The sequence below is a fragment of the Nicotiana sylvestris genome, chromosome 10 (assembly GCF_000393655.2).
Source record: "Nicotiana sylvestris chromosome 10, ASM39365v2, whole genome shotgun sequence".
NCBI classification, from domain to species: domain Eukaryota; kingdom Viridiplantae; phylum Streptophyta; class Magnoliopsida; order Solanales; family Solanaceae; genus Nicotiana; species Nicotiana sylvestris.
Genome location: NC_091066.1, coordinates 77,389,042 through 77,412,928, shown reverse-complemented (window position 1 = coordinate 77,412,928; position 23,887 = coordinate 77,389,042). Strand labels below are relative to the sequence as shown.

The 23,887-nt window shown below is 37.4% G+C and overlaps 1 protein-coding gene and 1 long non-coding RNA gene across 4 annotated transcripts; both read right to left on the bottom strand.

Annotated features, from left to right (window-relative positions):
• Positions 1-7,515: 7,515 nt before the first annotated feature.
• On the bottom strand, positions 7,516-11,473 carry LOC138880297 (uncharacterized). The gene is made up of 2 exons (XR_011402819.1): positions 8,318-11,473; positions 7,516-8,036 (listed from the first exon to the last, which is right to left on the bottom strand). It is a non-coding gene; the product is annotated as an uncharacterized lncRNA (long non-coding RNA).
• A 210-nt stretch (positions 11,474-11,683) lies between these two features.
• Positions 11,684-17,184, bottom strand: LOC104226134 (serine/threonine-protein kinase STY46-like). Of its 3 annotated transcripts, none has more exons than XM_009778027.2 (16): positions 16,867-17,184; positions 16,372-16,486; positions 15,709-15,800; positions 15,464-15,580; positions 15,265-15,319; positions 14,478-14,588; positions 14,291-14,341; positions 14,009-14,142; positions 13,827-13,934; positions 13,531-13,604; positions 13,223-13,398; positions 13,042-13,137; positions 12,655-12,735; positions 12,311-12,364; positions 12,076-12,210; positions 11,684-11,996 (listed from the first exon to the last, which is right to left on the bottom strand). In XM_009778027.2, exons 1-16 carry the CDS (start codon positions 17,061-17,063, stop codon positions 11,955-11,957), a joined length of 1,638 nt encoding a protein of 545 aa, XP_009776329.1. In that variant the 5' UTR covers positions 17,064-17,184; the 3' UTR covers positions 11,684-11,954. The 3 variants fall into 3 exon arrangements, 2 of the variants coding, with proteins under 2 accessions (XP_009776329.1, XP_009776328.1); XM_009778026.2 differs by having other exon boundaries at positions 14,009-14,211; positions 16,867-17,183; XR_011402818.1 differs by lacking the exon at positions 11,684-11,996 and having other exon boundaries at positions 12,165-12,210; positions 12,311-12,404; positions 14,009-14,211.
• Positions 17,185-23,887: the final 6,703 nt, after the last annotated feature.

Here is a 23,887-nt window from a genome sequence, read left to right as displayed (position 1 = left end):
ACATATTTTAAAATAAGCTGATTTTAGAAACTTGACCAAATAAGCTATAAAGCTTTTTTATTTACTGTTTTATTTTTATGTTGGTGTTTTAATAAAGGATAGATTTAAGCTATTTACATTATGTCATAATATGATAATTTAAACTTATGATAAAAAACTTTTTGTGAACGACGAGATGTATTAAAGTAGGAAACTAAAGAGTGTTATTACAACATGAAATATATTTTAACGATGTAGTTCCTAATAAGTCTTTGCGATAAGTAAAGAAAGCAAATAAAGACACTGTGCTCCAAAATATGTCTTCACGTCCTGCATTTCCTTCCAGTATCCATGTACTTGCATGGTTTGCTAAAATGTGGGCAACTGAGTTGGCTTCACGGTATATGTGCTTGACTGGTGGTTGGTTCATGGCTGATGATGAACCTGCAATCATGTAGTAAAATTGTGTAAGCATCATTAATCATATGCGGTTTTATAATTATGGACAATACCTGACAGTCAGTTTTCACTATTAGTGGCATTAAGTTTTTAGTAAAGGCCAGTTCCAATCCCTTGAGCAAGGCTGTAAGTTCAGCTTGGAGTGGCGTAGTTGCCACAACGCGGCGGGAAAACCCTGCTATCCAACTTCCATGGGAATCCCTAATGATTTCTCCTGCTCCTCCATAGTTGAAGTTTTTTCTGTATGCATCATCTATATTGAGTTTATAGATGTTTGGTGGTGGTGGTTCCCACCGTACTTTGAATTCTAGTGGTTTTCTGTTGGCCTGTTTTTTGGCTTGTGAAGTAGAGGTATTCAATTGCTTGGGCAATTGGTGTGTTGCTAGTGATTATTGCAGATGTTTTTTTGAACAAGTTATTATTACGGTGTAACAAGATATGCCATCATAAGGTAATGGGGGTGATAATGGATAATGGGACTTTAATTTTGTTTGGTAGAGTTGTTGAGCCATTGGAAGTACATAGTTCTTTAACCCACGTACTAAAATCTGGTGGTTCAAAGTCTATATGTAGAGTGTTTCAAATGATGTTGTTTCGTGGGTAATGGAGGAAGATGTGTTCGGTATCTTCCACAACATTGCAGTGAGGACAAATGGGGGATGAAATTATTTTCCTGTAATATAGCATGGATTATGTATGTAGGCACTTTATGATTAATAACCATAGGACGTGTTTGAGTTTATTATGGCAGTTGGCTTTCCATATCCAAGTGTGTTCGAAATCCCTTGGTGTTTGTATAGATAGACATTGCCTTATTAAAGAATAGGCTGACCTGATAGTGAAGGAGCCGTCAGTGGTTGGTTTCCAAAAGAAGTTATCTGCGACAGCTTAAAAGAATCGTAGATAGGTGCTGTGAATTAGTGATTGAATGTCTGTAAGAGGTTCAAAGGATAAGTGGCTTAGGTCCCAAGAGTTTGATTATAATATGTGTGAGAGATTTTTCCCCAAATATACATTTTTTAGTTGACCTTGGATGAGAGCCCTTAGAGGTAGCTGGGCGATGACCCAGTTGTTCTTCAAAAGATTAATATAGTTGTCATTCATCACATTTCAAGCTAATCCTTTTGCAAAGAAGGGGTAAGCTCCAACAAGGCTCTTCCACACATAAAAGTCAGCTATGTTTGAGATAAAATCTTTATGATCCTGCCTTGCTAGATATTTTTGACCTACCACTTGTGCCCATAGGCTGTTTGGGCTGACGTAGAGGCGCCAAATGATATTACAAAGGAAAGCTAGGTTTTTTCTCTTGGAACTGACAAGACCCAGGACTCCTTCTTGTCTTGGTGATGTTACAGTATCCCAATTAATTAGGTGCACCCTTCTTTTTTTGTAGTTGATCCCCATAAGAAGTCCCATTAAATGCAGTCGATATGTTTTCTAGTAGACGTAGGCAGATAATTGAGTTACATTGAGTGTGTTGGTATAGCTTTCAGAACCGACTGAATAAGGGTGGTTCTTCCTACTTGGGTTAGGAGCTTTGCTTTCCAGCCTTTTAGTCTTGTATTCATTCTATCAAGGATAAATTGATATTCATAGCTTTTTGATTGTAGATTGGTAATTGGGAAGCCAAGATACTTTCCTACATAGTTTATTGCCTTAATGTTTAGCATTGTGGAGAGCGTGCTCTGGGTGTTGCTATCCACATTCTTTGAGAAGAGAATTTTTGATTTTGTGAAGTTTATCCGCTGACCAAATTGTTGGAAAATGGAGTTGAAGATGTTTATGATAGAGGCAACACTCGTTGCCTTTGCCTTAGAGAAGATGATAAGATCATCTGCGAATAGGAGGTGGGATATGAGGGGTCCTGATAGACTAATTTTTATAGGTTTCCATTGACAAATGTCCACAACATAGTCAATGTACCTACTAATTGATTACATACAGATGATTAAGAGGTATAGTGACAATGGGTCCCCTTGGCGTATGCCACGAGAGAGTTCAAAGAAATATGTTGGTTGACAATTGGCTTATGATAGAGGTAGATGATGTTGAGATGCAGTTCATAATTAGTGTGATTAATTTAATAGGAAAGTTGAGGGCATGTAGGGAGTTTCGAATAAACGACCATTCCAGGCTATCAAATATTTTTTCTAAGTCTAGTTTAAGCATCATTTTTTCTTTGCCTCCTGAATTCTTTTTAAAGGAGTGAATAGCTTCCAAAAATATTATTGCATTATCAGCAACACGTCTTTCCGGAATAAAGCTGCACTGATTAGGACTAATTGTTTTGTTAAGGAATGGTTGTATCCTATTAACAATAATATTAGTAAATATCTTGTTGATCGTGTTGTAAAGACTAATAGATCTATAGTGGGAGATGTACTGTGGATTTCTTTTTCTTAGGGATGAGAGATACAAATGTCTTATTTATCTCAAGATCAATTGTAAGGGTTCGGAAAGCATATGAGCAGGTGTTGATAATTGAGGGACTTGTGTCCGCCCAACATTTCTGAAAAAATATTGGGTGAATACTATCTGGTCTGGGTGCTTTGAGCGGCTTAAAAGACTTTATTGCTTTGTGAATTTCTAGGGTATTTTAGTCTCTACTAAGGAATTCTTTATCTCTGTCACTGAGGATATTAAGAGTGTTTGAATTATGGGTAACATATCTAGAACAAAATGGTAATTCAGTAGTGTAAATGTCTGTAAAGTGGTTTAAGATTATGTTCCATAAAGAATATATGAGTCCATAAAACTATATAGAGACCAGGTCTTCTATGAGTTTCTACTGAGAATGCTGATAAAATAGTAAGCAAATAAGACAGGGAATTTTTATGTGAAAAAATCCCTGTTCAAGGGGATAAAAAATTACCACCTACACTGGTAGGATTTCAACTTCACTATGAGCAACTTTAGATTACAACCTATGCAATCTAGGAATTAAACTCTTAATCCCTCACTAACTTGTAATACACATATTACAAGCCACTTTGCAATACACCTATTATAAAGACTTCAACTCATGACTAACTCTAGTCACGACACAAACACTAATGGTTTATAGTTTTACAGGAGGTTCCTAAGTAACGCTTTTAGATAAGAAAAGTAGGAATTTCAATGAAGAACAATTACAAAGTTACAACTCAACTAAGGACATACAAAATACTATCTCTAGGAACTGGTCCGTAGTAGTGTTAAACTTTGTTCTTGATGCACTTGAGAATTGAATGCTTGAATGTCAGATGCTTGAATGCTTGAATGAATTCTCAAGAGTTCAAGTGATGTTTTGTTGTAATGCACTTTGTTAATACAAGATAGATGACATCACTTGAATGATGTAATCACTTGGTAGGTCAAATGAGAAGTGACTGCAGAACTGTGCTGCACTGTTTCTGCCTATAGTGCAGGCATCCACTTTCCAGCTATAAATAGTTGACTTCGTACTGCTGTCAGGGGAACACAAAGATATTAGGTCCCTGTGTTGATTCTCTATCTTCTGAAGTTGTAGCAGTTCACATTAGCCAAAGTTCGTTGATTTGCGATGTGTACCAAGTGCGTTAGGTTCCTTATCTGGTTCTTTGACAGTAAGTTTGTTAGATCATCAAAACATAAAGCTAAGGCTTTGTAAACTCATCGGTATATTCTGTAAGTCAAAAGTTCATATTCCTACAGAGTCATTGAGTCCTAGGATTCTATTTTTTCTGCTTCGTTGGATAGTCGAGATGTGGAAGAATTTGGTATTGGCATCTCCATTATTTAGCCATTGGACTCTAGATTTTAATTTTCAGAAGTCCTCTTCATTTTCTAGGATTCCATTATATTCGCAAATGAGTTGTTCCTCAAGGTCTATACAGAAGTCCTTTTTGTAGGTAAGATGCATATTTTGAATACCTAATATTCTATTTTGTAATGTTTATTTCTTTTTGAAGATATTTCCATAAATGCCCTTATTCCATGTCTCCACATATTTCGTAAAAGATGATATGGAATTCCTGTAGTATATATTGTTTGACCAATGATAGTTAACTATTATTAAAATCAGGATGGTTTAGCCACATTGTTTCAAAGCGGAATATGTGGGTGATTTTATTCATAGGTTTTGTTAAGTTCAAGATGGCCGGATAACGATCAGAGTGCGTGCGAGGAAAATGAGCCACAGTCGCATCAGGGTATGTCCCCACTCAGTCCGGGTTGGCAAGGAAACGGTCTAGCCGTTTCAGGATTTGGTGGCCCCTTTTTTCTTTTATTTGTCCACGTGAACCTGGGTCCCGTGAACCCTAAGTCAATCATATTGAGATTGTCTAGGGACTGTAGAAAGGCAGTAGTCCTAGTATTATTTATTGGTCTTCCTCCAAACTTTTCAGAAGCAGATGTTACTTCATTAAAATCCCTAGATAGAAGCCATAGCATAGTATGATTCTTAGCTACAGTTTCTAGGTTATTCCATAAAAATTTTCTATTATCTAGGTTCGTAGTCGCATAAAATAAGGATAAAAACCAATGGTGTGATGTTCCTCTAACATGGATATTGACATAGATCTATTGATCAGTAAAGGTGACTGGGTCAGCCTCAAGCTCTTCATGCTTCCACATAGGGCAGCACCTCCAGAGTACCCATCTGCACTAAGCTCAAATAGGCCAGTGAAATTAATAAACTCCATGAGGTCGTAATGATTCTACATGCGTGTCTCTGTAAGACAGATGATGGAGGGGTTGTTCTAGTCCACGAGGTCCTTGATGCTCTACCTGAATTCAGGGATTTTGCACCCTCTACAGTTCCAAAGAGGTATCTTCATATGTGGCTCATTAACGATCCTCGAACTCCCGCCCGGAGCTAGTGACATATGCAAGTGGGTGGTCCACCCCATTGTCTATTAGGATATCCTCCTCCATCAGTGTTGCAATTATCAGAATAGCATATTTGTGGAGGATTGAAAGCGGGTAGGAGTAGATGTTCATCACAATCCTCTGGACTTTTGTTGGGACAGTTATGAAGCAACTTTTTTCTCTATTTTTGTGGAGTGTCATTGACAGTGATTCCTGCAGTGTGATGTTCTAGAGAATTTGATCGAGGATGTTTGGCGCATGTTGTTCGGGATCGAACATCATAGCCATTGCCTCCTCCATGTTCAAAAGGGATAATGGCTCTAATGGGGTTAGTTGATCCTCAATGTACAGATTCTCGGATAGTACCTGTTCTGGTGACAAGAGCAACCAGTTGGCCTGTAGGGATGCAATCTCCTCCTGGTTCTGTGGAGAAGGTGGGAACTCCTACTTTTGGTAGTATTGTGGTTTCTTAGCTGTTAAATAAGATCCATGGCAGCTATCTCCTGGGTGTAGAGTGATTGTAGTACCATTGTTGCTTATTTGTTGGTGTAGAGGTATTGCTTTATCATCTGGAATAGTTATTGTGTTGTATCCAAGATTAGGGCCTCCTGTTTTTAGGACAGTCGTCGGTTCCTGGTTTGCTTATGTTTGGTGGTTAGTTGGATCCTGTGGAAGATGGTGGGGTGTAGCCCACTGCTGATTCATTAGGCCGTACATATAATTACTTATCTGGTTGTAATAGATTTGGTGGTTGGTGACTGTTGGGAGCGGGATAATCGTCATTTCGAAGTAGTAGTTTGTTATTTATGGCTGGATTTGGTAGTCTTGTTCCATGTGGTACGTTCGTAATGGTGGTTCTGGTGGAGGCCGTAGTGGTGGTTCCAGCGGTAGTTTTGGTAGTGTCTCCACATTGCTAACTATGGTGGTGGATTGTGGGGAGTGAAACAGTTGGTTGGGTGTAGGAGACGTTTTAGATGGGCAGTTGTTTAGAGGGGTTCTAGTGGAGGGGGTGATAGAAGGTCTGGTTTTTTTTGCCATAAGGGTTGGATTAGGGGTGATAGGGGAGGAATGAGTGGTATTACCAGTGCTAAGGGTAGACGGAAGGGTAGTAGTAGTCAGTGAATTAAATGTGAAGAGAGTGATTTTGTGTGAATTGGCCAAAAGAGGGAACAAATTGGATGGGTGAGGTTCTGGATCGTGGTCTTTGGGGTTGATGTTGTGTGGGGTCCGTAAAAAGGTAGTTTTTATAGTTGCTGTATGTTTAGCTATTTTTCTATTCATGGTTCTGGTCGTAGGAAGCTTTTGTTCCGTGGGTATTGTGGAATCATTTGATGTGAACTGGAATTGGATGTGCGTAGCTGATAAATTTGATGATGTGTTGGATTGGGTTGATTTTTTTTTTGGGATTTTTATTTTGAAGTTCCCATCCGTTGTCATTTAAGATGGCAAATCTGTTTTATTGTGTAACTGTAAATGTCCCTTTGGCATTTGAAGGGTTGTATCCAGTTACCTCTTTCTTGGGGCCAAAGTCAAAGTCATTTCTTGTTCCCAACGTAATGTTGGTATGAGCTGTAACATCACTTCCTGATGTAATAATTTTCTATTTTATTTCTTCATTTTTGTTGCGACCAAACGCACATGCAATTATATGCGGTCGTCAAGTTATAAAGTGACTAGAAGTCAGATGTCGAACCCACGAGGACTTATGATTAACTACTAACTAAATTAGGCTATCCTAATTACCTAAACAAGAATTAAACCTAGAAATATTTGATTCTAAACTAATTAAATAAAGAAATATAAATAATGAACTTTGAATAGAGAAAGCGCATATTTTTATGATATCAATGTAATGAAAACGATCTAGGGTTATGAGCTATCTAACACTCCTATTGTATTCTTCAATTGAATTGATTGACTAATTTATCTAGTTTATTGATTGACAGGGTTAATATTGCTCATAAGAATCTGTCGAGTTCCTACTCGCCTATTCAAGCTAACCTAACACCTATATATCTATGGAATTAGAACTAACAAGAATGCATTTATAATTCCTGTACATAAACCAAGCAAGACAATTAGTTATATGTCTATCCTAACCGCGAATCGTTCCCCGATGCCCCGATTCAAGAACTTGCTCTACTCAATCCTATATGCAATCTAGAATTCCCATTTTCGAGTTTAATTCTAGATTCGTAGATAGTATTCAATTGGTGATCAAACAATTAAATAATTAAGCGCAAGATTGAATAAATAAACCAATATGTTAAATCAAGAAGGCAAAATCAATATCCGAATAACAGTAGTCATGAAAGAACCACAATTCTAGAACGTAAAGTTTAGCTCCATATAGACATGGTAGCCAAACAATAAATCATATAAAGAAACATAAAAATTACTAAGTTTGGTGGAAGAAGATGAAATCTGGCCTCCACTGCGGCTCCTTGCTCTCCCTAGGTCGAATCCCCTTCAAAATTTTTATTAGATGACCTAAAGGGGGCATTTTTAACCTATATAATGCGTATAAAAGTCGTGGGCCAAAGTTTTCTTTTTCCTAATCCGACTCAGCTTCAGGAATTGATGTTGGTTCTTCAACTTTTGTTCCTCCATCTCTGTTGTGCCCAATTGCGGAAGCTAAGGCGGATGCTATGGCCCGACTTCACTGTTAAGCGTGTACCAACTAGCCTTCTTTCCAAGGTTGGATGCGACGCATCCACCCTCTTCTCCTCTAGTTGGAGCATCTTTTCTTCATATTTTTGCGCTCCAAACATCTTAAATCATCACACATAACTTAATTAGTCATAAAACTAATAATTAACACATATTGGGCATTTTAAACACCAAATAGCACCAAAAAGTGGTTAAAACATGGGTAAAGTAACATCAAAACATATAGAAATATGCCCAATATTAATTTTTTTTCCTCTATTCTAATTTCCTTTTTTTCTTTCCTTTTTCTTTTCCATTTTCTTCGAAATTTTCAGCAGGTGTTTTCCCCCTTTCTCTTTGTTTTCCATCTATATAAAACTTTGAGGCTTTGTTAGTAGCGTACCTCTTGTTTGTGTATGTGACTGTTTTCCAGTGACCTTGGGTTGAGTGCTCTTCAGATGCTTTCTACTCCGTCTGTTGGGTAGACTTACTTTGTAAACATTGATAGTAATTGTGGCCTAACCATTCGTAGATTGTGCAAAGTGGGTTTGTGTTCTCATAGTGTATTTCCTGTAGATGCTTGCCAATCATAACATTTATAGGTATAGGCTTGCCCAGTGGTGTTAAAATACATAGTCTGGCATACCTTCCCCGTGTTGTGTGCACCGTACAACTATCAATTTTGAGAACCGTACCGATTGTGCCTCTAATTTTTTGTAGTACATTTAAATCATAGTACTTTGTAGGTAATTCTGGTAGGCGCACCCATATGGTGGAAAAGGTATTTTGGACATTGTTGGGATTAAATTTCAGTGTCCATTTCCTAATTGAGAGAAATTGGGATCCAATGAACCATGGTCCATTATTCAGGGCTGTGGTGTACAGATTTTTTGACGAAAATCTTATAAGGTAAAAATCATTGCCAAGGTTTTTGAGATTTAGGGGCTCTGTTGTGTTCCAAAGTTTTTGTATTTTTATGCGTAGAAGAGTATAACCAATTCTTTTAGCTATGAGCTTGATAATTAGTGCTTGGGTCCAAGGATTTGTAAAGTCTTTGTTTTTCAGCAGAAGAGATGGGTATAAAAGTCGGGTGATTTGTTGGGTTATCATTATCATCTTCAAGTGACAGATTGGCAAACATGTCAAAGTCAAACTCTAAAGATTCAAAGAGTTGATTTTCAATTACTCTATCTGTGAAGCTTACCTTGGGGTCTAGTTTGTTTCCTTCCGTTTTTGGCTTTTGTGTACTCCGATAGAGCAGATTAGCTTCTTCAGTTGTCAGTGATGATAATTGTGCCGTGTCCATCGTTATTGTCTCGTTAGTCTTTTGGTGGTGATTGATTTGGGTTCTTGGTGTTGTTTCTCTCTCTAATGGCTAGAGAGAAGGCCAAAAAAAAACTACTTCTCTATGTCATGATAAATGTTACTTATCATTTTTTTAGGTTTTATTTAATACGTTATTTTTTCATGAAAATTGGCATGTAATTACCATATATAACTTTTATCATAAAAATTGGCATATAACTACCATATTCAAAAATAATAATTTTATATGTGGTGTTAAATATGTCATCTAGTTTTTATAAGAAGGTGCTATTAATACTAAAATGAAAATGATTTAAATTAGACAAGGGAGTCGACTTTGTCAATTTAGCTACTCTATTGAACTTTATATTTTTGTGTACAAATAAACAAACAAATAAAATGCGATCCATGTATTTGGTTTAAACTATTTAGGGTTATGGGAAATGTGAAATACTGAAATCCATGGCGTTGGCCTATGTTACAATGTTTGAGTTTATTTGTTTCTCTTGTTAGAAGAAAGTATTTACTACGTTAAAACTACTTTTGCAAATCCAAGTTTTCAGCTGGTTCAACTTGTCTGCGGTGTACCAGAGAAGAATTGGTAAAAAAAAAAAAAGCGTATTGGCTTTCTCGCCACTTAAATTTGTACCGAATTTTAAAGTCGATACACAAATTTATATTGTTCCCATTTGAACACTCAAACTCACATATCCGATAACTAATAAACCTATTTGACCGTTGACCATGCACATGTAATAGTAACAATGATGATGTGGACAAGGTGTGTGCAAGTCACGAAAATTATATGCGTGACTACAATAGTTTTGATTTAAAAAAAATCTAAAACTAGAAAAAAAAATACAAATTAAAAATAAAGAAAATAAACCAGACCATTTCCCCCATGCCCCAGAAAAGAGCTCAACACAATATGAGTGCTTCGCCTTTCAAAACTTAAACAATTTTGGCGGACACCTAAGGATTTTGGCAACTCACAGAAAGAAAACAAGTACACCATTATCATCCCAGAAATGGTGCAAAATGCAGGGAGGGTTGATGTTGCGAAGAAGATTAAGAAGTTCTTAGAAAAAAATGGATGGAGTCACCAGAGAGATAGCTTGGCCTAAAGCTGGGTGAGGGCAGAGACAATTCCGACAAGCAGTTCAAATTTCGTGAAATTTTAGGATGAGATTTTGAAACCAAAGCTACAGTTCTTGGAGAGGTGTCTGGTGGGTAGACACGGGGATATCACCAATGAGATCCCTCTAGTCTCACTGTCTAAGAAGTTGAAGGTTAGGCTCGTAGAAGTTGGAAGGTTTTGGGAAAGAGCAAGATAACAGAAATGAATGGAGGTGGGCGAACGGAGAAGAAGGGAGATTAATTTTTAAAATTTCATTTAAAAATTTTAAAGATTAATTTTTTTAATAATATAGGACCCACAAATCCACATGTTATATAATAAAGACCAAACATGTGACATGATATTCCAGAGCGATTAGCAAACACGTTCAACAGAAAGTGTTTATTAGTATTCATTTCGTCAAGTTGAAGTGTTCAAATGGGAACAATGTAAGTTCGTGTATCGGCTTTAAAATCCAGTACAAGTTTAAGTGGTCGGGAAGCCATTACGCCAAAAAAATAAATAAATAGATTTAAAGCACCACATATCAACTATCCCAGTTACCAAAGTAGTAATTTTCAAGAACAAGAAACACTAGTGCTCACTATTGCTTTCCTCCTTGTGCCCATTTCAGAATCCTCCACTCGAAATCATGCTAAGACCTAAGTGTTGGGTATAAACCCCCCACAAAAATAATATTCATGGTAATAAAAGCGAAATAATAATGTAGTACCGAGATATGGTAATTAACAAGAATAAAAGAGTAACAACGACACCAAGATTTTTACGTGGAAAACCCTTTTAATAAGGAAAAAAACCACGGCCCTGAGAGGAGCAACTGATATCACTATAGTAAGAAATTTTACACTTTGTAGGTCCGAGTAAAATAATTCAAAGACCACTACAACACTCAAAAGAAATAACCCTCTTTTTATATTCCCACCTCACTACAATATCGCTCACTCTCTATTTTCCTCACAAACTATTTTCTTATACCTTGTCTGTGAAACCTCACTCTTTCTTTCTCTCTTTGTTGGTGTGAAGAAATGAGAGTTGAAGCTCTCCTTTTATAGGCAAAGCTTCACTCTCTAAAGCCTACAATATTTGACAATTTACACACACTTTTCACAATTCAACAAAGTTGGCTAGTGGCTACCAAACCAAAAAATTCAACAAGGTTGGCTACCAAACCAAACTAATTCAACAAGGTTGGCTACTAACCAAACCAAGTCAACAAGGTTGGCTACCAAATCAAAGAAACTTTTATTAGGTACATGCCTAATACTTCTTCAATGAGATGGACATCACGTGTAATGAACAATTGAATAGGAAACATAACAATTATGATAAGTTTAAAGGTTTATGTACTGCCAGTGTAAAAATATTTACACAATATAATCAGGTTCCTTAAAAGATATGAATTAAATGACAAACATTAACTTATAACCTGATAAAAGTATAAAACTGGGTAAACTAGCAATTATCACGGGTTCACAGGTTAAACTACACAGATAGTGTAAAAAAATTCTTTGCATTATCGGTATATATAAACTTAGAATCCTAAGTAAAATGCGTGTCATGTGACATGCTGCTCTGCATACATGAGTTGATATGGCTATCAGAGGCTTCTTCTTTTGCTACTCTTCTCTTCTTCGACTATCTGTTTACGAGCAGCACAAACGCTAGTTCAAGTTCTTAGAAACATAAAGCAAATGCAGAAATGACATTAACCTTAATACCTTTTTGGTCGTGTATTTCAAGATCTCAAGAATCTCAGAAAATTCAGGTCTTAAGCACGGATCTTGCTGCCAGCACCTCTCAAGTAATTCCACCAATATCGGATGAGTGTGCGTGGGAGGTGTCGGCCTCAAACCCTAAAGTTGATGTCAGAAAATTCAGCTAATGAAGAGCAAAACCTCAACTTTCTCAAGTTGAATCTTTCAAAATTCAAGAGTACAAGAAGCTAATGAATACCTTCTGGACCACAGCCACTGCAGCTTGTAATGGGGTCAAGTACTCGTAAGGAAGCTGATATATATATCAATATCAACAAAAACGATTATTGACACTGAAAATTTTTAAAGCCAAGAAAAAGCTCATGAGGAAGCAGCTATGAACAAAAATGACATAGATAATTTTAAGCAAAATGTGAATAGGAAATTGAAGGACACATGAAACTTTATGAAAAAGCTTTATTCAACAAATACTTTATGATTTACAGGCAAGGTTCCTTATATTTTAATGTTCTCCCACCCTTTCTCTTCCCTATGTTCTTATAAATGAAAGATAATGGAAGAATCAATGGGAGAAAGCATTACCTTTCCGGTTAGCAGTTCCCACAGAACAATCCCAAAGCTGAAAACATCAGCTTTTCGATCATATGGTCTATGTCCAATAACCTTTGAAATATCAAATAAAATAAAAATCAGGAGGAGTGAACTGCTTAAGACTGATGTTATGTTTGGAAAACAAGATAGCTATTATGAGAATCACTTCTCTGCACTCATTTAGAGTAATTTGGGTTGATTTCGTGAGTAATATAGTATATCATGGATGCGATTTCAACCTCCTGTTTTTTCCAGACCTTTTCTTGATCATACTGGAACTGTGTTTTACTAAGGACATCAATCAACTAAGCTCACAACACATGAACAAGCAGAAAAAAGATTGATATTGACGAAGACGGAAAGAGAGGGAGGGTGAACCTCTGGAGCCATCCAACGATATGTTCCTGTTTCTGCAGTCATGACACCAGACTGAACTTGCACTCGAGCAACACCAAAATCAGCAACCTTCACAAGCTGTCAAGAACAAGCTGTAAGCACTTTGTATAGAGTCTTTTTACATATAAAGTTAAACAGATAAGGATGTCAACTTATTCTTTACTTGGTTTTCATCCATCAAAAGATTGGCAGTCTTCAGGTCTCTGTGGATTATGTTATTTTGGTGCAGGTAGCTCATCCCCTTTGAAACATCAATTGCAACCTTGAGTACCGATGGAAGCTTGAAAAAACCTTTCGTTTTATGCAGAAAATCGTACAGACTTCCACCTGACATGAATTCTGCATAGAAGAGGTTATTTAAGATAAATGAAAGGAGGCTTTTCCAGTAAAAAGGTAAAACTAAACTAGACAATCAGTGTGTGCTCTTGAACTAAAAAGCATCTAATGTGACACATTAATCTCTAGGTTTACCTGTGATGATACATAAGGGTGGAGGTTTCGTACATGCACCAATAAATTGCACGACATTCTTATGGCGGACTTTCCTGTAAGTACCAGAAAGAGTTCAGGTGTTTAGTCTTCACATCAATTGTACAATATCCTTTTTTATTGAGGTGTTTTACTTTCCAGAATGAGTTTTACTCGGTAGTTATCTTAGACACACACATAGAGAGGGTAGCAGCCAAAGCAAGAAGTTGAAAGTAAAATCGCCGTTATATATCAAACAGGACTGAATATTGTTGTTGAATGCAAGCATATATAGTCACCTTAATATATAAACTTCTTGGACAAAATCTTTTTGCACTACTTCATTTAGGCACTCAGCTTTGAGAACCTTAATAGCCACTTCCTGACTTTGGAATGAACCCTTATACCTGCCAGTAAGATAAATTATCAGGCCATATTCAGTAAATAATGGATTATTGCTTCAAAATGTCATTTTACTGACAAATCACCAGTTGAGCCAGTTGCAATTTTGTATTCATATTTCAGCAGTGCAGCGTCAATTTCCCAGGCTTCACTCCCATTGCTTGTTATATCCACTTGGTTCGTGGTGAAGTTGATACCAGCTTTTACCAACTCCTTTTTAGGGGACAAAAGGACTTGATTTAGTGCAGACCGCAAAAGGTCATGATTTAACGCAGACTGTTTCTGCATTGCACTTTAAAACTTAAGATAGAGACAGATGAGAGATGACAACAACATTACTAAGCAAATCTATGACTTTTACCTCCATGTTTGAAATTTCCTTCAAGAGGGCACTTCTTAGTTGGTCGGTTTCCTAACAATTAGGAAAGAGACTAAACGTCAACAATTGTATAAAGATGATGGAGAGTGAAGTTTTAAAGGATGTGAATTTGAAACATAAAACTATCATTAGAACAAAGTGTATCTAAACTCGAGTCTTAGGAGAGTACCTCATTTCCCCAACCATCAACCACAAAGACATCCAAGGAGTAACCATCTTTTGTGGAGAAAGCATGAGCTTCTTGAATGTTCAGCCCAATCTCCGAAATTAAGGAAGTCAACTGAAAGTAAAAGTGCATTTAACCTTAATAATCTATCATGAAAACAACTGAATGGAGAAACTTGTAGAGAATCTTTAGAGAGGGCAAAAGTCTGAATAATATGTCCACATTCAAAACAGTGACTATAAGCAGACTAATAAGTGAAGAAATCCCTTATTCTTATCCTCTGATTACCCCCTAGTTACATGTTCCTTACTTGACGAATGATTAGTCATAAGCGACATACTAGTTTGGCAACATCGTGATACATGACTAAGAAGAATAGAACTATTGATATTAGTGTTATGCATGGCTTTAAATCCCTATTGAATCAGAATTCAAGGTTCTATATATGGACATTAGAGGCGTGCACACAAAATAATATATACTCTCTGAGAGAGAGAGTGAGAGAGAGAAACAAGAGGGAAGGCAATGACATAGTGTACCAAGCCTATGATAATTGTTACATAATCCTTTAGCTATTCCATCCATTGCAGAAAACTATGCCAACATGAATACGGTTTGAAAAAAGTTGAGATGTGATCATTATGTAACTTCAGTGAAGAACATGCAAATGTCACTTAATCCTAAAATGTCTTAAATTATGATTTGATTGTGAACTACTTGGTGTTTGCAGATTATCCTCGGAAACAGAAGATACTATCAGATTTCTGGTCTGGCTGCTGAAAATGCTTACCCGGGTGAGGAGCTTGGGCTTGTCAAGCGTTGAAATTGTTATTTCATATGAAGACCTGCAAAACAAAGCAAAAGAGGTAGGTATTAATAAATTCCCTGAAAATGACAGCATCATAGACTTGCAATGAAAAACTCCTTATGGACGAAACGACAATGGAGAAAAGGAAAGCTGAATATGGAGAAATCTATCAGAATATTACCGAAATAACAGTGAATTTCCACTCACAGCACTATTTCCATCTTGAACATATAACTTATTGGCTTCTAATGCAAGCTCTGTACTTGGTGTCAAACCAAAGGCAGGTGGAGGATGCATGCTGTAATTTGATAAACAAAAGCAAAAAGAACGAATACAGAAACAGCCTATTTAAGCAGCTTTCATCACTACTCTGAGCATAGGAAAGAGAGTTCAGATATATTTATATTTATCTCGTCATGCCTCTACCTGCCGTGGTGATCAGTACCTTGTGCACCTCCCTTTTTTGAGAAGTTTGAATGAACTGAATCCCCTGGATTTCCATCGGATATTCGATGAATCTGGATTGAGCAAAAGTCAGATGAATATGTTCTTATTCAATTTGCTTCAGGCATGCTAATCAGAAAATTACTTTAAAAGATAGTAAAGAGAAATTATAAAGGAAATAGGCGTATATCTTACTGAATAAAGTATCCTAGACTTAACAAAGACATAACATATTAGCTACAAATGTTTGATAATCATCATTAATTCAAGTGACCATTCCATCAAATATCCCTATGTCCAAAATTTAATTCAAATAAATTTTTAGATGAGATGGTCACACACATAAATAAATTTCTAGATGAGATGCTCATACAGATCAACATTAGAGTAAGCATAGATCTTGAGTTCAAGTCTTACCGCCACCTATCATCAAAAAAAGAATTCTTATGTGATTGGCCCAAGAAAAAAAGATTCAGGCCCACACGTCAGGGGCAGGTTAAAGGGGCAAGTTAAAGACATAATTCAGCAAGTTTTTAGATGAGATGGTCATACACTACATTACTATTAACTCATCACACATGTATATAGGCATAAATTGGTCATCAGAGAAAGAATTGAAGTGCAAAATTTGGACAATATTATTACCTGCACTAGGCGGACTTCAACTGCTGGCCTGGTGTTCTGATAATGTGCCATTTGCAACAAGTTCTTGTGCATCACAACATCTTGTGCTCTCTCAATATTCACATCCAATGCATACCTACATTGAAGACGAAGATATTAACGATACTGCTAACAGAAAAGTCAACTCGAACCATCAGATTAAGTTGGAACAACAACATGTAAGTCTCATATCAAGTACTCTAATATGGTAAACTGGAAAGTAAAATAACATATATTAACAGCCTATGTTGCTCGGACTCTTCGAAAATGTTACCGGGTGCGTGTAAGATCCTCTAAAAGTAGTGCATTTTTGGAGGATCTGATACGGGTGCGGTAGGATTTTGGATAGTCCGGGCAACATAGGCAACATCTATAACCAGTTAAATATGGCAACATAGGTAACAGCTATAACCAGTTAAATATAACTTAAATTTGATCGGGGGGGGGGGGGGAGGGGAGAGGGAATAACAGAGTTACCGAAGTGGAAGTTTAGTAAAATGAGCCCACAACTCGTCCTCAAAATCAGGCTGATTCGCTTCTTCATCATTTGACTCTCTTAATCTTCGAAGCACCTCTTGAAATACTTCAACTTTTTCTCTTCTCTTTCGAGCAATACGACTCTGTGAAGACTCCGACAATCCTCTACTACTGAAACTTGCAGCATCTTCCATCATCAACAAAGAGAATCAGATTAAGGAATATACAAAAATGAACGTGAATATACTCTCTGATTCAGATTCTAATTCCAAACCATATAAGGAAAAAAGGAAAGATAGAGAGAAGAATAACTAAAAGAACAAAAATGTAGTAGTTGACGTTGTATACGTATATTCTTTATGACAGCTTACATCATGAGCACAAGAAAAGATTAAAAAAAGCAGACAAAAGCAAGTAAGAACACAGTTTGGCGCTGATGGGGTCACATTTTTTTACGTATATAACATGGTTGTATTATCAAAGGACGTGGATTCAAACAAGGTTTGTAAACTTTTGCTTATATCATCAAACTGTCTTGTTGGTCTTTTTTATTCTGAATTAAGCTTTGTTTAAGGATTATATCAATTTCATGCATATCTTATTGGATAAAAAAAAATGCAAAATTGTCTGTTGTCTCATTTTCCACTCAAGAGATTCATTAAGATGACAACATCAACAACCTTTTTGAACAACTCACACATCTTTATTCGTATCGGGTATAATTAATAATAGGATTGTTTACCTCATTGCTTGAATCACCATATAGCACACGATTGGTTGGAAAAATAAAGAAGGTATGGAATTAAGTTAGAAAGAAACTTTTTTTTTTTTTTAAACAGATGTTAAAAGTATTGATTGAAATTTTCTATCATAAATAGTCAACTTAAAACATAAATATTCAAATTCAAAAACCTAAACTATCTCAATTAACTTATTTAATTAAATTTAAAACAAATAAAGACTCCTCATACGACTAAATTACTTATTATTCTAGTATATCAAATATCAGTAATAACAAATACAAAATTCAACAGAAACAATTATATCTAAAGAGTGGCCGATGCACCTAATAAGTTGCGTATTTATTGAACTCTATATTTTTTATGTGCAGTAAAAATTTGTCAAGAAAATTCACTAAAGTTCATAAAAAATTATATTTAAACTTGTAATTCTGAAAGTATAAGAAATTGTTGATCAGGGCTAAAAACTTTAAAGATCGAATCCAAATGGTCTAAATTTTGATTTGTCTCGGTATCTAAGAGCTTGGATCAGGCGGATATATGATTTAAATTTTATGGGTTCAATATATAAGATTTTTACCATTGACTATATTATATAATTTTAAAGTTATAGGTTCATATATACTATTTTTACAAATTCAATAAATTTTTACATATAAATTATATTTCACGCCGAATATTATGGATATCCGCCACTATTTGAATGTGGGGTAGGTTGGGAACCATATGGATTTCCCTGCATCCGCTATGAAGGCTGAAGATTATTCGTTTTTTCGCTGCCGTCACTCAACATTTTCTTGGTCTCTCTTTCTCCAAAATTCTTGGTACTACGCTTACTTGTTCCCCATTCCCCATTTTCTTTTCCAATCGTTTTTGTCACTACCGATATTATAGTTACTCTCTTTCAGTTTTATGTGACGACATTGATTGTACAGTTTAGGAAAGAAATAGAAAGACATTTGGAAATTTCTTATCTTAAACATACTATATAGTAATATTTTTGACAGCTATAAATCCATGTCATTCAAAATAAAAATAAAAATAAAAATTTAGTATGAAATTTTCGCCAAACCAACCAGGTGGCGCTCAGGGAGACAGGGACATATACATGAACTTGCTTGATGGTTGTCGAATTAAAGAAAGCAAACCAATGCAAATATCCAGTGGCAGAAGAAAGTATTTGCAGTGGATATATGAAGGCATCCATTATCCCCTAATTATATACATAACTAATATATTTATTTGTAGTGTGAAACATATTAACTAATTGAGAGAGAGTATTTATAAATTTCCTCAGACATAAAATTTTCAAGTATGGGAAAAAAGAAATACTAATAAAATTTATTCAATCGCTACTTATCTAAATAATCCAGCAATTAGTCACGAACTCCTAAATTACTTCTTGAGTTTTTTTTATTGTTTACCTGTAAAATGGTACAATGAAATCTATACGTAGTTTATAGACAAGCGAATCGATTTGATCCCAAAATAGTAAATAAATTAAATAAGAATGTAAGACTTAGCATCGAATCGAGATAAGACAGTAGAAAGCTTGGCTCCGGGAGCGGAGTTTCCGAAGGCAAAAATAATAATATAAAGAAGCAAGATAATAAAGTGTTATTGAGCTTTGAACACTATATAGTATAAGTTTGTCAGAAAGTTCGTGTTCCTACGATGGTTGTTGGAATCCTTATTTATAGTGGCACCTAGGGAACAAGGTCCTAGGATCAAGCCCCTCTTAAATGATAATTATGGGGGCTATTGAAGAATGTGTAAGGGCAGACTATGAATGACATATTCTCTATAACGGATTATGTATTTAATACTGCAGAATTTTCTTCATTAAATGCTATCGGGTGACAGGTATTCACTTGTCTTCATGAGCAACATTTTCTTCGGGGCTTTCCGGTGCCAGCCGAGATTGCTGCCCCCAGTCTTGACGTCCACATGTCTTGCTTTCTATCTGTTTTTGGTTCCACGTGTCACTCTATTATACGAGAATTTAATATGAACCGATTTTACCCTATACAGATAGTCCCCCTGCTTTCCGGTGGCACATCCTTGTATCATCGGAAAGTTGGTAAAGATACTTTTCTTGGCGGAAAATTTACTGACTCTCTCTGAAAAGTTTCTGATGCTTTATTAGGTGTACGTCTCTCCGCATTTAATGCCACGAACACGTGTCATCCTACGATTCAGCAAAACTTTTGCCGGTTCTCAAGGTAATCATGGCCACGATTTTAGCCTCCTATTCCTTTACTTATATGCTTCCATCTTCTTCTTTTTTACTTCATAATTTCTTAAACTCTCTCAAACTCTCTTCACACCTGTTTTCAACTTCGTTTAATCTTCTTCTTCAAAGAAAAACCCTCACTTTCTTCTGATAACTATGGCCCCTTCTTCCAAAAATTTCAGTTCTTCAAAGAACAAAGAAAATACTGATGATGTTGCTCTCCTATGGTGAGCACCATTATCCCCAGAAGGCTTACTACAACAAAGGACTTCAAAGAGAAGTACCCTACTGCTAATCCCCGCACATGGGTTGTAGGTGTAATCCTTCTTCCATCCATCCTTCCAGCATCCCTGTTATGAAGGAAGACTGTGGTTGTCAAGATTTGAACATCATCGCTCCTGACCTAGCGGAGCGGGTAACCTTCTCCATGAAGGGTTTTTATATATATTTACATGTACCCTTCACTTTGGGCCTATTCTCATTGAGTGTGTGTGTGTGTGTGTGGGAGGGGGGGGGGTTATTCCATTATCTTGGAGTTTTGCTTCCGTTACCAAGTCTGCTTGGCTCAAGTGAGCCCTTCTGTGTGGAGGTTACTTGTCTTCGGTGTCTATGGCAGGAGATAGGAGAAGAGCTCTCCCTGGCTCGATTGATGAACCTTTATTCCCCCAAGATCTTCCGTGGGAGAATGATAAACTTCAGCAAATATAGTCACCATGCTTTGCTCACTAGCATGGACGATGACAATGACTTTGGATGGATGGAGCGGTTCGTTGTAATTGTCACCAAGGACAACATCCGGGCTACAAATCCATTCTTTCTCGAATCATGGAACTATACTCATAAGTTCAACGTCTGTTTTTCCTTCTGGTTAATGGTTATCCCATGATACTACTGATCCTTCTCCTTTCATTATTTCAGCAACTCGGTGGACACCACCAAGGGATGAAGGCTTGAGCCATTGGCTCCAGAAGATTTTGGAAGTCACTACGCCTGAAACTCGCCGGTGGAAAAAACTGGCCCTTATTACAGACGGAAGGCAAACAATCATGGTAGGTTGAACTTATCTTGTTTTTACCTTATGTATAGGAAAACTAGCTACCTTTTCTCTCTTGTTGAATTCAAGTCTTCCGCAGGGCTTTGTTATCGTCCCCGAGAATGTCGTTTTGGCCAATCCTGCTAATGGGGCGAGGTTGTTGTAGGAGGCTTTAATCCGAACGGGTGTCATCGGGCATGCCTCTGGTGCAAGTGCTTCCTCTCGGAGTCCTCGGCCAGAGAACAAGCAACAAAAATGGAAAGGTTCCTCCATGGCCGATGGCAAAAATAAAAAGGCGAAGAGCGTCGTGCCCGAGCCAACCATAGACACTGTGGTGATCGATGCTGATGGAGGAGCCAGTGATGAGGGGGTTCTCTACATAGAAGATGATGACCTTAATCAGCTCAACGGAATGCTAAATCTGTTAAGGTAGTTACACCAACCGAGGATGATGACCTGGCGCTCTGGGGGAATATGATATAGTGGAAGATGCCAACTCTCACTTTCGAGTCTCAGTCGTTGTTCCCGGTGCTGTGAGGCTGGGTACCGGGTACCTTCCGTCTTCGGCTGATGAGCAACCAACAACTAGCATTGATTTTGCCACAACTGCTTCTCAACCTACAATGCCATCAACTTTTTCTCCTTCTTCGCCAACTTTGCCTTCGCCAGCAGAAACTGCTACATCATCTCCACCGGCCGTAGTCGTCCGAGAGGAGCATATCCCTCTTTCCTGGTCCCTAATTCATGGGAATTTGGGACATAACTATTCGGCCCCCTCCGAAGATCCTCAAAGGAGGATGAGTGTTTCCCTCTCGGTTTCTACCAGATGCTATCTGTTGTCCCGGCCGATGGAACTTGCTAATTATATGAAGCCTCTGACTTCAGAGAAGGATAGAAATAAAATATAGTCTCTCTCGGGAGAGTGTATGGTGAAAAATGCCATGCATAACACCTATGAGCGGGATCAATTGCTTTAGAGGGCCTTAAAAGGTTGATCCTTGACAAAGAGAAACTCATCTCCAAACGGGATCAATTGTTGGCCGAGCAGGATCAAATTACTGCCCGCCCCCCAGAACTGGAAGCACAAGCTGCTGAGGCCATCAAGTTGGAGGCTTAGTTGCAACAAAGCAAGTAAAAGGTAGTTACCTTTAGCCAAGAGGCCGCCTGTAAAAGGTATAATTTGAATAAGCTAAGGCAAAGTGGGTTGAGGTCCAAAATGCCATTCTTGCTGCTGCAGATCGCGAGGCTACCTCTACTGAAAGACTGAATAATTTGGAGACAGACTTGAACTCCAAAGCTGAAGAAGCTGCTGCTGCTGCGGAAAAGCATGCCCGTTTGGAAGAGAGGCATAAGAAGGCCATATAGCATAATAATTTTTTTTAACTCCACTATCTGTGACTTTGATGCCAGCCTCCAGGCTGCTAAAGATCTGAGCGGAATAACCTTTCAACCGAGGTTGACCGTCTTAAGGAAGAACTTCAGCGCCGAGCAGTTCTCTCATTGTTGAAAAAAAATCTATGTATAACATGAGGAGAAAAACCTTGGAAAAGGCCAAAGCGGGGGACATTGACTTTGATGTCAAAATCTCCAAGGCCCGTGAGTTGGAGTCAACTGCCCGAAGGGGTCTCCCGATCCAACCTGATGCGGATGACTCTTCTAGTTTCGATTTCGATTTCTCGGGAACTAAAGAAGAACTTGAAGGGGATGATGGTGAAGGCCAAGATCTTGAGCCAGCGGCAGATCTTCCTACTTCTCCTGGGAGTGCAGATGCTTCTCTTCCCGCGGATTCCAGGGATGCAGTAGTTTTGCTTTTTGCTTTGTTTCCACTTTGCTTTTCCTTTCCATATTTTTGTACTTGTGCCGCGTGGCACATTTATTGTATATAGAAGTGCTTTTTCATTTAAGTATTGCACAAGTTTTTCTCTTTGAGTCAAATTATACAAGGCTTCGGGTGCAGTTTTCCCCGATAGCTTTTGGATTATGGGGATAAGTTCTTCCGGAATCAACCCTTTAATGTGAGAGTTTCATAAGAGAGGGCCCTCTTATGTTTACGGTGCTCTTAAAGAGGACGTCTCCTATTCATTCCAGACTAGCATTTGAAATACTTATTTAACTTTGAAATTATAAAATTAATTCATCTTTCGGATAAGAAACACGATAAAATAAAAGGAATTTACTTTATTCCTTCCATTTTCAAAAGTACATAAGCGTTCGTTGTGCTAAAAAAATTGCTACTACTTGTGGCTAACTTGTACAACTTGTTTCTATGAGGCTGGGTACGTAGTCCCTGGTCCCGATAATAAGACTTTATTCCTGGATTTCGTAGTCACGGTTTATGTGATAGTCATGTTGCCGTATTCTCATATCATTCCCCTCAATGTTCGAATACGAAGAATGCGAATTTGAAAACTGGAAGTCTTGCTCCTTTAAAGATTCCACTAGTGCATGGTTGGATAATCTTTGGTTCTATAGCAAGCTTCACTTCCCGCTAAGAACTTTCTTATAGAGCAAAAGATTACCTAACCAACCCTAGTGACTTGCACTCGTGATTAGTCGGGTAACCTTTGGCCCGATAGCAAGCTTTGTTTCTAGGTAAGAACTTTGCTATCGAGAAAAATACTATCTAACCGTCCCGTAGTGGCTTATTTCTTGCACACCTTGTCATTTAAAGGTCTTATTTCCGTTGACGAAGCTTCCTTCGTAGTATGCTTTCCATTGATGCCTCATTATAAACCTTGACAGGAAAACCCGATTAGGATAAAACCAGATGAAGGGAAAAAGAGTGCTGCACATACTTTTAGTATAGGCGGTGCTCATTAGCAATAATATCTTTTGAGGTGTGCCACATTACAGTTTCTTGGCAGCTTTACTCTGTCTTTATTTTCCAATTCATATTACCCTTTCCCAGTGACATTCCCACATCAGATCTAGCTTTCTTGCATTAAGCTCTCAGATGTTTTGAGTTACTTTCCTTAAACCCAAGTCTCCTACTTTGAAATAATGGAGGTTGGCTCT